The 14057-nt window shown below is 36.2% G+C and overlaps 3 protein-coding genes and 1 long non-coding RNA gene across 6 annotated transcripts; 2 read left to right on the top strand and 2 right to left on the bottom strand.

The window, feature by feature from the left end:
- Positions 1-1522: 1522 nt before the first annotated feature.
- On the bottom strand, positions 1523-3602 carry LOC105830880. Of its 3 annotated transcripts, XR_001138615.3 has the most exons (5): positions 3368-3602; positions 2422-2505; positions 2225-2308; positions 2026-2109; positions 1523-1912 (listed from the first exon to the last, which is right to left on the bottom strand). It is a non-coding gene; the product is annotated as an uncharacterized LOC105830880 (long non-coding RNA). The 3 variants fall into 3 exon arrangements; XR_004964187.1 differs by having other exon boundaries at positions 1523-2109; positions 3368-3600; XR_004964188.1 differs by lacking the exon at positions 3368-3602 and adding an exon at positions 2949-3357 and having other exon boundaries at positions 1523-2109.
- A 185-nt stretch (positions 3603-3787) lies between these two features.
- On the top strand, positions 3788-7572 carry LOC105831494 (pyruvate dehydrogenase protein X component, mitochondrial). Its single transcript, XM_012671656.2, has 11 exons — positions 3788-3946; positions 4337-4518; positions 4609-4784; positions 4910-5084; positions 5168-5337; positions 5456-5607; positions 5699-5838; positions 5903-6079; positions 6158-6342; positions 6425-6525; positions 6607-7572. The coding sequence occupies exons 1-11, from the start codon at positions 3820-3822 to the stop codon at positions 6780-6782; spliced, it is 1761 nt and encodes a 586-aa protein (XP_012527110.1). The 5' UTR covers positions 3788-3819; the 3' UTR covers positions 6783-7572.
- A 109-nt stretch (positions 7573-7681) lies between these two features.
- LOC105831499 (serine/threonine-protein kinase PAK 2) lies at positions 7682-11690 on the bottom strand. Its single transcript, XM_012671671.3, has one exon. It carries the CDS (start codon positions 11347-11349, stop codon positions 9709-9711), a length of 1641 nt encoding a protein of 546 aa, XP_012527125.1. The 5' UTR covers positions 11350-11690; the 3' UTR covers positions 7682-9708.
- Positions 11691-11701: 11 nt separating this feature from the next.
- LOC105831504 (exosome complex component RRP43) lies at positions 11702-14051 on the top strand. The gene is made up of 7 exons (XM_012671684.3): positions 11702-11938; positions 12646-12682; positions 12757-12894; positions 13082-13376; positions 13457-13577; positions 13652-13758; positions 13881-14051. Exons 1-7 carry the CDS (start codon positions 11922-11924, stop codon positions 14012-14014), a joined length of 849 nt encoding a protein of 282 aa, XP_012527138.1. The 5' UTR covers positions 11702-11921; the 3' UTR covers positions 14015-14051.
- Positions 14052-14057: the final 6 nt, after the last annotated feature.

Raw genomic sequence — 14057 nt, 5'->3', positions numbered from 1 at the left:
TTGGATAACGTCGCAAGACGTTTAAAACTGATATATATACATATATGTGATTTATATATATAGAGATCCTTCTACTTATGACTAATTATGACTACTTACACTTTATGAAGTTTCGGACTTAAACAAAACTTTATAGACTTCAAGTCCGAAGACTTAGATAAAATAAACTAGATTATAATGAATCTGAGTAAGCATTCGTCTAGGGATCTAAAGTAAATATTAATTTTATTGTACTAAATATTATATTAAGAGTAATATTTTTAAGAAAAAATTGTATCATTTTTTAATCACTTGTTGAAATTAATTTGTGTTTAAGCTAAATATTAACATTATATTGTATTATAATAGTAAATATTATATTAAAAATTATTATTTTTAAAGAGAATTTTATTTTGTCATTTCCTAAATGAAAATTTATAATCGTTTAATAATAAAATTATTATCTTACATAAATAATGTCTTATTTATATAAAAATATCAATTCTATTTGCGTAGACTGACGATTAAAGTTTCGAAACTTAACTCTGTCATAAGTAGAGGGATATTTTACACATATACAATATATAAGTTACTGGTCCCCTGAAAAAATTACATTAGATTGGCAGAGTTTAATTAAGAACTAATAAAAAATTAATAGTTCCATTGAACTTATAGACTCATAATCAACGTCTATGGGACTCCACTCGATGCCGGAGGGATTTATAAGCCGCTCCTTTTTACCGCGTCCTCCAACTTCACACATACACAACACACATACACACACGTACACGAATTCCCGCGCCCTTAGCAATAAGTTTTTATAATCGATGCGTGTGCGACACACGCGTATACATACGCACGCGTCAACACTGTATAGTGCATATTCACGTTATCTCCTGTACATAATCGTGCACGTGTAACGACACGTTCGGTCGAAGAGATCGGGAAAACCGTCGGCTATCTTTTGCAAACGCGACGCGCAAAAGGTGTCGACTACCAATATCAACCTCGACACACGTGTTGTTGATAGTCGTCGACAATCGCGATGATTGCCGTCGATCTCAAATGCTGGTCTCCGTGCACCGGCATTAATTCTCATTTAATTCTCGTAAATTCACGAGTCGACGCAACATTTACGCAGGATGTCGCGAAATATTATTAATAGGCGAAACACTATGCGAATTACCACGGAAAAAAAAACTGTTATTGTTATAACGATGAAATAAAAATCTTATGACGAACAAAAGTAATGCAAAGCCAAATTAATTCCACTCTCCTCTAATCCGACTATTAAATATTAAACTGATAATCTGATAAAATATCTTTATTAAGCTAAATTAAATTTAAAATAAAAAAATTTGTATCTGAATTCCCGTAGAAAAAAATAATGCAAAAATTATTGCACAAAAAATTGCATATTTTTATGCATGAATTTTTGCATAATTTTTTCCTATGTGTTATTAAATCATGATGATACATGCTCGTCGCATTGTCAATTAATTTGTACACATGTCACATCTTCATCAGGGAAATATGAAACACGTCTTTTTTTTTTTCAGATCATCAATACATCGAATCTCGAGCGTCAAGTGTAATGCTGAACTATATTTAAATTAACAGTGAACGTTTTCACGACGTTGTTCTCTCTCGTCCGCCACATTTGTAAATGTGCAGATTTTATGGCGAATGTGTAACGTGCTAGTACCAATTTCGAAGATGGACGTACGGTAGTTTATGTACAGGCGATTTATGTTCAAAGCGATAAATTTTCAAGACTCACCACCTGATTGGAACTGCGGCACTCGGGCGATATACACTATCTCTCCAATACTTCTGGAACTTGACTTCCCTCAGAATTTGTCGTTCATCATGTCCGGGAAAATTTTGTCGCTCTCCTGGAAGTCTCGTTGTATTACCGTCCATTTGATTTTATCTGCAAATTAATAAATTATTATCGTCAACATTACAGTGGAAAAGTTAACTATAACATAAATGAATGGCAATATACATGGACTGTCTCTCCGATACTCCTGGAACTTGATTTACCTCAGAATTTGTCGTTCACCATGTCCGGGAAAATTTTGTCACTCTCCTGGAACTCTGGTTGTATTACCTTCCATTTAATTTTATCTGCAAATTAATAAATTATTATCGTCGACATTATACAGTGGAAAAGTTAACTATAACATAAATGGATGGCAATATACATGGATTGTCTCTCCAATGCTCCTGAAACTTGACTTACCTCAGAATTTGTCGTTCACCATGTCCGGGAAAATTTTGTCGCCCTCCTGGAAGTCTGGTTGTATTACCGTCCATTTGATTTTATCTGCAAATTAATAAATTATTATCGTCGACATTATACAGTGAAAAAGTTAACTATAACATAAATGGATGGCAATATACATGGATTCTCTCCAATGCTCCTGGAACTTGACTTACCTCAGAATTTGTCGTTCACCATGTCCGGGAAAATTTTGTCGCCCTCCTGGAAGTCTGGTTGTATTACCATCCATTTGATTTTATCTGCAAATTAATAAATTATTATCATCGACATTATAAAGTAGAAAAGTTAACCATAACATAAATGGATAAACTAACTAATAAAATATGTTTTGATCCATAACAGTAGTCATCCTTAGTAATAATAAAAACCAAGTGCAACAAAAAAACTAATGATCGCTGTTATGGATCAAAGCATACTTGTATTTTATTTATATTTATTTTGTAAAACAGGAACAACTCGTGTGGCTTGTTAGTCCTGTTTCAAATTTTTGTGTTGATTTTACGTTACTGAGTAACCCAAATAGAGAAATACAAAACAAATATTTATAATAAATACTTATAATAATAGTAAATCTTTTATATTGTGTGCTGTTTGGTATGTTCGCACTGTTAACCTTTAATTAAATATCTTGAATAATCGTGTTAACGTTGGCGCAAATTTATATCTATGGGTAAGAAATTACCTGGCAAGACTATTTCTAATTTGCACAACGCTTCAAAAGCATTTAATAATTCCGCCAGACATTCCATGGCGCTTCAGATCAAGGAGGTCGTGACTCTAAGGAGTCCATAAGCTCGTACAGGCTTATAATACATGGAAACTCTACAGCTTCGCTATCGGCAGCTTTGAATTATATCAAGCATCCCAGCGAGAGTATAATCTCCGCTATGCAGAGAATCGAAGTATATACTTACACGAGAATACACTCGTTACTTGGTGTGTAATCTAAGGCCGCCGATATAAAAGCTCTCATATGCTAATATCTCCATTATTCGCGTTAGAATATTATCGCGGAGAGAGTCGACGGGTTTTCCCTCGCGCCGTAGAACGCCGAACTGCGCGGAGCCCGGTGACCTTTCTTCTTACTAATTGAAAATTTACCTTACCGCCGAACGCGATCAGGCGTGTCGGAAGGTCAGAACTGGACGGCGGCGTTGTTTATGCAGAAGGTGTTTGGGAATCACGATTCCCGACGAATATTGCGTTTTGTTTCGTCCTTGCCCGGACGCGGGCGTAAACAAAAGGTGATACGTGACGATGCGGATGAAACACCTTGAGCGCTGCCTATTTTTCAAAACCAACTTGATTCAAATCGACCAATCGAATCTCTCGTTGCCTTGGGATGTCTAAAAATATCCCAACAGTTGCGCCGTGGCGCTGTACCGTGGCGATCGCGCGAAACAGGGAGTCGCAAACGTATACGACCGGGTCGGTAAAAACGTATCCCTCCGTGACCTCCGTGTTCGTCTCGCAGGCGCGGTCACGTTGTCGGCCGTGATTATCACGGCAGACTCCGGCTCCGGCAGTCCGTCGCTCATCACCTGATGTGAGACATGGCGCACATGATAAGATCTAGGCTCCTGCCGCTGTCACTCAAGTACACTAATCGCGTCGCGCCTCGCATCACCGTGCCCTTAAAATATCAGCGATTATGTTTTCACACCAGCGACGTCCTCGACGGTATGGCATTTATTCAAAAACCGCGACTTTTTCCCTCTTGCGACTACGGTCGATTTGGAGGTTACCTCCGGGAGAATTCGTATTCGATGTGGAAATAGTCCGCGAGAGATGGAGTTATCTCGTTTACGATGCGGACGTTAAACGACAATGTCGAAAGCGTACGTAACGGAGTCCTTGAACGTAAATTGAATTACGTCCACTGGACTCGAGAAAACGAATCTCCACGTCCTTCTGATTATGCAATCGAATTCTTTAATTTTCCTCTGGTAACTCAGTTGGTGTTGCTTAATTGCGATCTCTAAATTTACTGCAAATTTATGACAAGTGCACGTTGCACAAGTTTTATTTATGAAACGAAGATGACGAATGAAGAGACGTTTTTTCTTTTAGTGAAGGGAAAGGAGTTGTTAATGCCATCCTTATCGCCCACCATGGAAAGCGGCACCATAGTCAAGTGGTTAAAGAAGGAGGGTGACAAAATTGACCCTGGTGACGCTATTGCGGATATTCAGACTGACAAAGCTGTTGTCACAATGGAATTTGATGACGAAGGCGTGATGGCAAAGATAATTGTAAGCACCAAATATAGCAATCGATTAAATTCTAGCAAATTAATTAAATCCTGTAGATTGCGTTTGAATTGTGCGAGATATGTTAATTAGGTATCTGAAGGAACGAAGGATATTAAAGTGGGGACTCTGATAGCTCTCACTGTCGAAGTCGATGAAGACTGGAAAACAGTAGAGATGCCGGAAGGATTGGCGCAAACTCCTCCAGCAACACCATCTACTGCTGAATCAAGTCCACCTGTTACAAAAGCAGAACCACCACCTGGCCAGTATGATTCTTTAATAAATGCATTAGATTACCAATTGCTGTTTGAAGTAATGCTGAAATAATCCTTACATCTAGAAATTTACGTTTTTAGAAACTATCTCTAAATAATTTATCTGTAATTCTCAGACAAAACATTGCTATGCCTGCCCTGTCACCAACAATGACAACAGGTACAATTGTGAAGTGGCTGAAGAAGGAGGGTGATGAAATACAGCCAGGTGACGCGTTGGCAGAGATACAGACAGACAAAGCTGTGATGTCATTCGAATTGGAGGAAGAGGGTATACTCGCGAAAATTCTTGTACATATTTAATTATTAATTCTGCAAAATTCTCCATAGATTAAATTGCAGTTCTTTTTTAAATTAATACAATCGTTTATTAGGTTTCAGAAGGATCTCAGGTGGAAGTAGGTCAGTTAATAGCTGTTGTGGTCGAGACAGGAATGGATTGGAAGCAGGCTGTTGTCCCTACAGCCACTAAACCAACAGGAGCCACAGAACCAAGTCCTACTAAACCGACAACAGTAACTGACTCCAAACCATCAAGTGGGCAGTATGTGTTAAATTTTTGAATGACCTATATTATTAAATTAATGTGATTTATTATTTTTATAAATTTAACATAAATATTATATTAAATATGTACAATAATTAATATATTTTTTATACAGAGTCTATGGTTTGGCAGTAAAGAGATTGTTAGAGGAGTATGGTCTGAGTTCTGGTTCAATCAAGGGCACGGGACGTACAAACCGTTTATTGAAGGGCGACGTTCTGGCGTATATTGAAGCGAATAACGTTAAAAAAGTTACGCCTAAATCCGGTAAATAATAACTAAAATTGTAACGTTGTCCCTCTTGGAATAACCTGGTGTGTAATTAATATTTTTACTTTACGAGTATTGTTTTCTATAGCACCGGCTCCAGAAGCTGCTAAGGCACGTCCTTCCGTTCCAGAAGAGACACATGTTCCGGTTGGAAAACCCTCTGCATACGAAGATATCGAAATATCCAACATTCGTGCCGTTATCGCTAAACGACTCGGAGAGTCAAAGGTACAATATACTTGAATGAGACATTTATTTATTTATTACTTGATTTACTTAAAACTTTTTTCAGAGAACTGTACCACATTCTTACGCAGTTGTAGACATAAATATCGATAAATTATTCGAGCTCCGTGGAAAACTAAAGATGGAAGATATAAATGTATCAATTAACGATTTCGTTATCAAGGCTGTCGCTCACGCGCTTGTCGAGTGTCCCGATATAAATACTTTGTATCAAAACGGACAAGTACGATTAATTTTAGTATCATGAATAATTGTGTTAAGATGTACGATTTAATTATCAATAATTATCAATAATTATTAGGTTGTTCGAGTGTCAAAGGTGGATGTGTCTGTAGCAGTTGCAACAAAAACAGGTTTGATTACTCCAATAGTATTTGATACTGCCACTAAAAGCTTAGTAGATATCTCGAAAAATATTCGGGAATTAGCCGAAAAGGCAAGAAATGGACAGCTTAAACCACACGAGTTTCAAGGAGGAACATTTACGTAAGTCTTATAATTAATAATAAATGAAATGTACGTTTATATATGGGTATATGTATGTTATATACACAATTTTATCATACAGAATTTCGAATTTGGGAATGTTTGGCATTAAGGAATTTTCTGCCATTATAAATCTCCCACAAACCGCTATTCTCGCTGTAGGTTCAGGACGAGAAGAGCTAGGTAACTTTTACAAAAAATAATTTTGTAAGTAATAAATTTTTCTAATTCTGCAACTCATATATACAATACAATGTCTTATAGACCCCTCGTTAATGAAGATAACGAAAATGACAGTGAAGCTGTCATATGATAGACGAGCGATTGACGAGGATCAAGCAGCTGACTTTTTGGCTATTTTGAAAGCAATGTTGGAGGATCCAGCTTTTCTCGCAGCTGGCAGGATGCAGACACTGAGGTACAAACGTGATGCGTATTAATCACTTCTAACAAAATAATCATCTTGGGTTTATTGCAAAAACAGCTTTTCTTGCATCAAGAGAGATGAAATATTGTTTTTGTAACTATGTTACTAAGCTTAAAAAGTAGAATGTAAGTGAGAAAAAGCTCAATATTCACTAATATAATTGTATGATGTATAGTGTACATAATTGTTGTAATTGCTGTTTTTGAAATAAACAAAAGAATTAATATTATTTTTTTCGTGCCATATATGTAATCAAATATAGGAAGCACGATTTACATACGAAAGCGTTTTGTAAATGTTGATTATTGCTGTTATCAAAAATTGACCAGAGGACATAATTTATACATTTTTACTGCCAAAATGATATTTACAATCAATATTATGGACATTATTCTCACATTCATAAATTAATAACAGTGAAGCGCTAAATAATTTTAATCTGTGATTCTTAAAACATTCTTTATTCTGGTATAATTTTAAATTATTTTTAATTAATTGAATTAAAGATTAGGAATATTCGCAAAAAGATTGAGTGATGGAAAATAAGGATAATAATGTCCATTATTCTGTATTTAGAATTTTGTAAATAATTATAATGTTGATATTTATGTAAGTTTAGTTTTGTAAATATCTATAAATTATTAGCCCTGTGACGACACACGGGACCTATACAATGTACAACTTCCGAGTCAAAGTTATAAAATATAAAGATCTTTAAATTGTATCACAATATTATAAATGTTTGAATATAAATTTGCGTCCGATTATTTAAAATTAATGGAATAAAGTTTATATTTGCTTAATTTATTAATTGGAAATAAATGTAAAATAAGTGACTCACTTGTACATATATAATCTTATAATTTAAATAAAATTATTAGGGGATAATTTAGAAAGAATGAAAGAAATTATCCTCTCAATAAAATATTTAGTGTCTAAAATATGTGTCTTATGGATAAGTGTTCATTTTTTTCTCCTTTATCCAATATACATAAAAATAATATATTACATTACACGCAATTCTTGAAGTCACATTACAGGATTTCATAATACTTTTTTAGAAAGCATAAATTGATGTTCTGTACAAATGCAAATAGTCGATTTTCACTATAGTCACTTCATACATTATTATTGCTTGATAATGTTAATTGTAAGCATATGTATTTAATAAGGCACAAATATTAGAATATTGTACAATATACATATCTCGTATTTTATTCTAGTTTTAATGATCTTCGAAAATTTCGAATATATCTTATCAAAACTAGTAGAATGCATATAATAGTGTATTTTTTATCTCAAATCATGCAAACGATTAAAATACTGTTCAAATATATTTGCTTATCAACACATGTTTAGTATGAAAGATAATTCTTGTCCCGTTTATATATTATAAAATATAATAATTATATAGTTTGAACTATTGTCGCAATTTGATTTTTTCAATATATAATAATTTTATATAATATAATGTATATGGTAAAACAAAAAAATTATGCTCTATAGAAATATTAATATAACTTAACTTTCTTTTATCACAGTCGTGATTTTACATACACTTGATATTAATGCTCAAATAATCTTAAATATTTAGATATTCACAGTAATCTAATCGTACTATACACTTACGCTTGTATTATAAACACTACTGAATTTATATACAGATATTGGTTAAAAATATATCTATATGAATATTATTTTTGCTTGAGCAATATCATGCTCTTAAATATAAAAATTTTTCAAAAAGGTACATTTTATATAAAAGTAGGAATAAAAATCTTACAAAACTGTATGTACGGCGTTTGTGTAAAATGCATTGCGGTGGTTATTGTTACATAATTTATAACGGCTAATTTTCAACACTTTGCTTTATCAAGCAATGCTAATTTCACGCACAATCATTTTATTGTAATATCTTTTTTTTTATAATACTATATAATAAAGTATATATGACTAAAAAAATAACTTTTCAATGTATAACTTTTCTTATAAATTTAAACAATTTATAAGTTAAAAGTTACATATAAAGTTATTTATAAAATTAGACAACTTTATAAATTATAAAAATTATAAATTCAAATAACTACAGTCAATTAATTTTATAATGTATATTGTCAAACGTATGTTTTAGTCTTATTCAGTTTATTTTTCTTGCAAAGAGTTAAAAGCTTCAAATTTAATGAACTTTTATTAATTGTTATCAGAGATAATCGATTTTATTATCGTTTTTTTTTATCTTGATCATTCTGTACGATGATCTAAGTACAGTTTTTAAGATAAATATTCACGAAATTCCGTATTATGATCGTTTTTTTAAAATGATGATATTAAACAATATTTCGAAATAGTGTATATATTTCATTCGTCCTTTAAAATAGCATATCAAAATGCATTTTGTCCAATTATCTATAATTAAAATATTAGCTGATAAATACTGAACTTGATTGACAAAATGCACATATCAATATAGTATCATTGAGCGGAAATACCTGAGTAAAACTCTAATTTCAACGTAAATCATATTGCACATATGACAAAGTGGCTTGCTTGACAAAAAGTTGCCTAAATGTTTTCATAAATAATTTTTCACGATACCCCATCTTATAATAATAATAATGATATCAAGTAGTATATAAAAAAATAACTACTTTGATAATTTTTGAACAATGAAGTTATCTAAAAGAAATATAAAAACTAATCGAGTGTGTTTTTATTTGGCTTACACTTTGGCTTCATATTTAATAAACCAACACTGTGGAATAAAAACGAAGGACAAACAGATTTAAAATAAAAATGCAGCAATTATAAAATTCTTTTGAGGCTTTCGATTAAAACACGTCTTTTTTTTCATTCTTTAGCCCAATGTACGAGCAGCAATGAGGTATCGTGAAACGGCGTATCATGAATGAGTGTTATAGTATAAAATTCTCTAGTAATAATTAACGAAACGCTTTTTGGAGAATTCTCTGTGCCGCGCGGATCAGCGGCGTGAGGGTGGACAGTTCCGCGCAGTTTCCTAGGAACGGATGAGAGAGCAGCTCGTCGGCGGTTGCTCTCTCGTCGACCTCCACGGCGAGGCATCTCTCCAGGAAATTCTGAAACGTCGGACTGAGGCTGTCCCACCTCGGAATGGAGGGTCTACCGATGGCAGCGATCAGGTACAACGCTCTCAGCGGGGTCTCCTTCATGTAAGGCGGCTCCCCCTCGATCATCTCGATGGCCATTATACCTAGCGACCAGATGTCCACCTTCTTGCCGTACTGCTTCCTCGTCACCACCTCCGGCGCCATCCAGTACGGCGTGCCAACCATAGTCTGTCGTTTCTCGTCACCGTCGATGTTCGCGCAAAAACCAAAATCCGTAACCTTCACCGCACCGTTCATGCCCAGCAGCACATTGTCCGACTTGATGTCCCGATGAATGATCCCCCTGGTGTGCAGGAAGCTTATCGCCTTCAGGACCTCGCGGCAGACAGCCGCGATCTGCGCCTCCTTCATCACCGTCTCGGTGACCACATCCGTGAGCGGCCCGCCCTCCAGCAGCTCCATCACCACCCAGAGATGCTCGTCCACCAGGTAGCCGTCGAGAAAGTTGACCAGGTTCGGGTGCTGAAACTCCTTGAGGATCTTGATCTCGGTTAGTATCAGCTCCTTCTTCGGCTGCTTCGACAAATCTATGTCCTTCACGGCTACCTTCCGACCGTACTGACGGTCGGTCGCTATGAACACAGTCCCGGACGCACCAGCGCCCACCTCCTTGGTCTTCTCGAAGCGCAAATTGGGATCCCCGCGTTGGCAGATTGCCCGGAGCTCCTCGTACACCTGCTCCTCGCTGAGTCTCACGCCCATACACTCGGTCTTCCTTCGTAGGACTGGACTTTCCTCCGTTCTGCTCGGCAAAACATTGTTCTCCTCCACCTCCTCCTCCCCCTGCTCCTTCCGTGGCGGTTCGTCCTCGTCGTCGCTGAACTGAAACGTGTTGAGATCCTCGAGGATTTCGGTGAGGCTCTTCTCCACCCTGCTGTTGCACTTGCGTGGCGCCGGTTTCGGTGGTTTCGGTGGTTTCGGTGGCTTCGGCGGCTTCGGCGGCTTGTTGACCTTCGGTGGCAGCTCGGGCAACGCGTTCGTCCGCTCGTCCGTCGAACCGTCCTCGGTGGTCGCGACGATCGTCAAGCGATCGTCATCGGAACTGTCGTCCGAGCGATACTTGCCCGTCAGGATGTTGTCGATCGCCTGCGACTCCTCCTCGATCAAGTCCTGCGTGACGAACGGCTTGAAGACTTCCTGATCCGCCTGCGGCTTGCGCTTGATCGAGTAGTTGTAGAACTTGATCGCCTGGAGCGCGGCGTCCGGGTGCTCGTCCTGCTCCGACTTGGAGATCTGGGTGTTGAGCAGCCGTATCCACGGGTCCGGCAGGCCCTCCAGCTGTCCGGTCTCCGCATTCTTGCTCACGTGGAACTTGTGCGAGACGTTGGTCGGCAGGCCGATCTCCGTGGCGACGGCGGCGGTGTGGTCGACCGCGTGGGTCGCGCCGCCGCCGCTCTTCTTCTTCGAGAACAACTTCGTCAGGCTGAGGCTCATCCTCGCGCGCAATCTCACGCCCGTCCTCTCCCTGGCCCCTCCTGCCCGCGCTCTCTCGCGCGCAATAATCGCCGGGCGAGGGAGCAAAACGACGAGGTGGACAGGCGGACCGGCGACTTCAAACACTCGCGATACACATCCGTCAACGTGATGCAGATCCCGTCCGCCACAACGATCATAATCGTCGTGTCTCACGCCCGATTACACGCCGGCGGACACGAATGGATCATGGACGGCGCCAGTGCTGGCACACTCGCGGCGATCCCGCGTGTCACCACTGTCACCAGAGACACTTTCCTAGCGTCGCAAACAGTAAGGACGCAAACGCAAGGAATAAAAAAACTCCCAACACAGAGCACAGAGCCTGACAGAGCCGGAGCGTGTTCAGCTGAACTGAATGTGTTTTTAACCGCAAAAGAAATATTTTAAGCGTGTATCATTTTCTCGAGTGACCCATTGACTGCGAATGCATTTTTTTATTTTTCGTGGCTCTTTTTTTTCATTGAAATCCAGTACGCGGTCCGTGATTGTCATAAAGTTGATTAAAAACACTGAAGAATCTTGATACACAGATGGATTTACAATACAAGTGTGTATCTTACTTTTCAAATAAGTTACAGTAAAAGATAAATGAAAGTCTCATATTCTTTTCTTTGAAAATCAGAATTTGAGAATCAGAAACAAGTTCTCTTGTGTCTGGCAAGAAAATATCTATAAAATAAATGTCTCAGTAACCTTAGCCAACAAAGCCAAAATTGTCGAATTTTGTTGTAGAAAGATTCACGAAATGTAAATAAAATGACTTAATTATATAATTAACTGAAATATGAAAAATAAAACATTATTAACGTATAAAAAATAAAAAATAATGAAAAATTCTGTAATTCTTTCAAAAATAACAAAAGCTCATAAAACATCAAATCTGAATTAAATATCGAAATAATTTAAAATACTTGTTCTTAATGTTCTAAATGTTTGTATTAATTAATATATTAATTTATGGAATAAATTTCTTAATACATAATGTTTCTTTAAATTTTAAGAATGTCATCAAAATATTAACGCTAAGTTGTATAATAAATTGACTTTTTAATGACTTTTAATTTTGATAATCTAACATAATTTACCATATAATATTATAAGTATCTGTAAATATTCGAAGATTCAATTGAATTTACATATGCATCACTGCGACATTTATCTTAATTAGCTTATAAAATTAGAAACCCACTCTGTATAACATCTATCTTATTTTCTACTTTGGTTTATTTATTTTCCACTTTAATGTATTTGCAGAACAATTCATCCTATGAAATATTTACAAGATCATCTCGTAAGTATTTTGTGCTTGCTGAATGAAGGAAATACATATTGTAAAACTTTTTATAAGGAATTTGACATTTGCAGGAACAAGGTGTTCGGGCGGATGGTAGAAAATTTCTCTCGTTTCGGCCAGTAAGCATAAATGTCTCGTCTATTATTCAGGCAGACAGTTCAGCGTTATTCAAATTAGGTGACACATCTGTGGTTTGCGGTATTAAGGCTGTAAGGATGTTTTACAATGTTCTATGTGTATATTTAAATTTATTTTTATACATTTTTATTTATCTATTTTATAGTTTGATATTTTTTGATAATTTATGCAGTATTTTATAACATTATTTATTTTAACTGAAAGCATAATTATCTTATTTTGCTCATAAAGTAATGATTTTAATTTAAATTATTTCAGGAATTAGCGACACCGAAAGCAGATACTCCAGATCATGGCTACATTGTACCAAACGTAGAATTGTCTCCTCTGTGTTCCTCAAAGTTTCGTCCAGGCCCACCAAGTGAACAGGCTCAGGTGCTCTCCAAGTTGATAAATATCATTTTAAGTAATTCGGCGGCACTCGATTTGAAAGATCTTTGCATCTGTAGAAGTAAATTAGTATGGGTCTTGTATTGTGATATCTTGTGCCTAAATTACAATGGCTCGGTTATAGATGCTTGCACTGGAGCGATGATCGCTGCTCTTAAAACGTGTAAGTCGCACGCTTCTTAAGAACATATAATCACATCTCTGTCCAATCTGTTCTTTGAATTTTAAGAATTTTTCTTGCAGTGACCCTACCTGAGGTAAATTACAACAAGGAAACAGGAGTAACTGTCGTACATCCGAAAAACAGGAAAGCGTTTACTGTGAGAACGTTGCCAGTTTCTACGTCATTTGCAGTATTTGAAAAGTCAGTTTTAATTTATTACAAAACATGTTCGCATGTAGTTTATTCTTCTAAGTGAACTCTTTTTATGTTTGTAGACAATTGTTAATAGCTGATCCTATGGATGACGAGGAGGATTTATCATCAGGAAGATTTTCTATTGTGATGGACGATGAAGAAAAGATTTGCTATGTACATAAACCTGGTACGCATTTTGTAATTATATAATGTTCCATAATATTATAAGCAATTCATTCTAATAGACTTTGCATTTAATAGTCATTAAATTTTACATTGCGTGTAATAATGATTATAATTTTAATATAGGTGGAATTCCAATCTCTCAGAATTTACTTTCCAAAGGATTGGAAATGGCAAAAACGAGAGCGAAATCAATCAGATCGGTGATCAATGCTTCTATATCGACACTAAATGTAAAAAGTATGGAAATAAATACTTGAATTATTTTTTTTAAGAAATAAAATTATTTGTAATACATTTTTA

This window comes from Monomorium pharaonis, chromosome 7 (assembly GCF_013373865.1).
Source record: "Monomorium pharaonis isolate MP-MQ-018 chromosome 7, ASM1337386v2, whole genome shotgun sequence".
NCBI classification, from domain to species: domain Eukaryota; kingdom Metazoa; phylum Arthropoda; class Insecta; order Hymenoptera; family Formicidae; genus Monomorium; species Monomorium pharaonis.
Note: the sequence above shows the minus strand (reverse complement) of the source record. Positions and strands in the feature narration are given on the sequence as shown.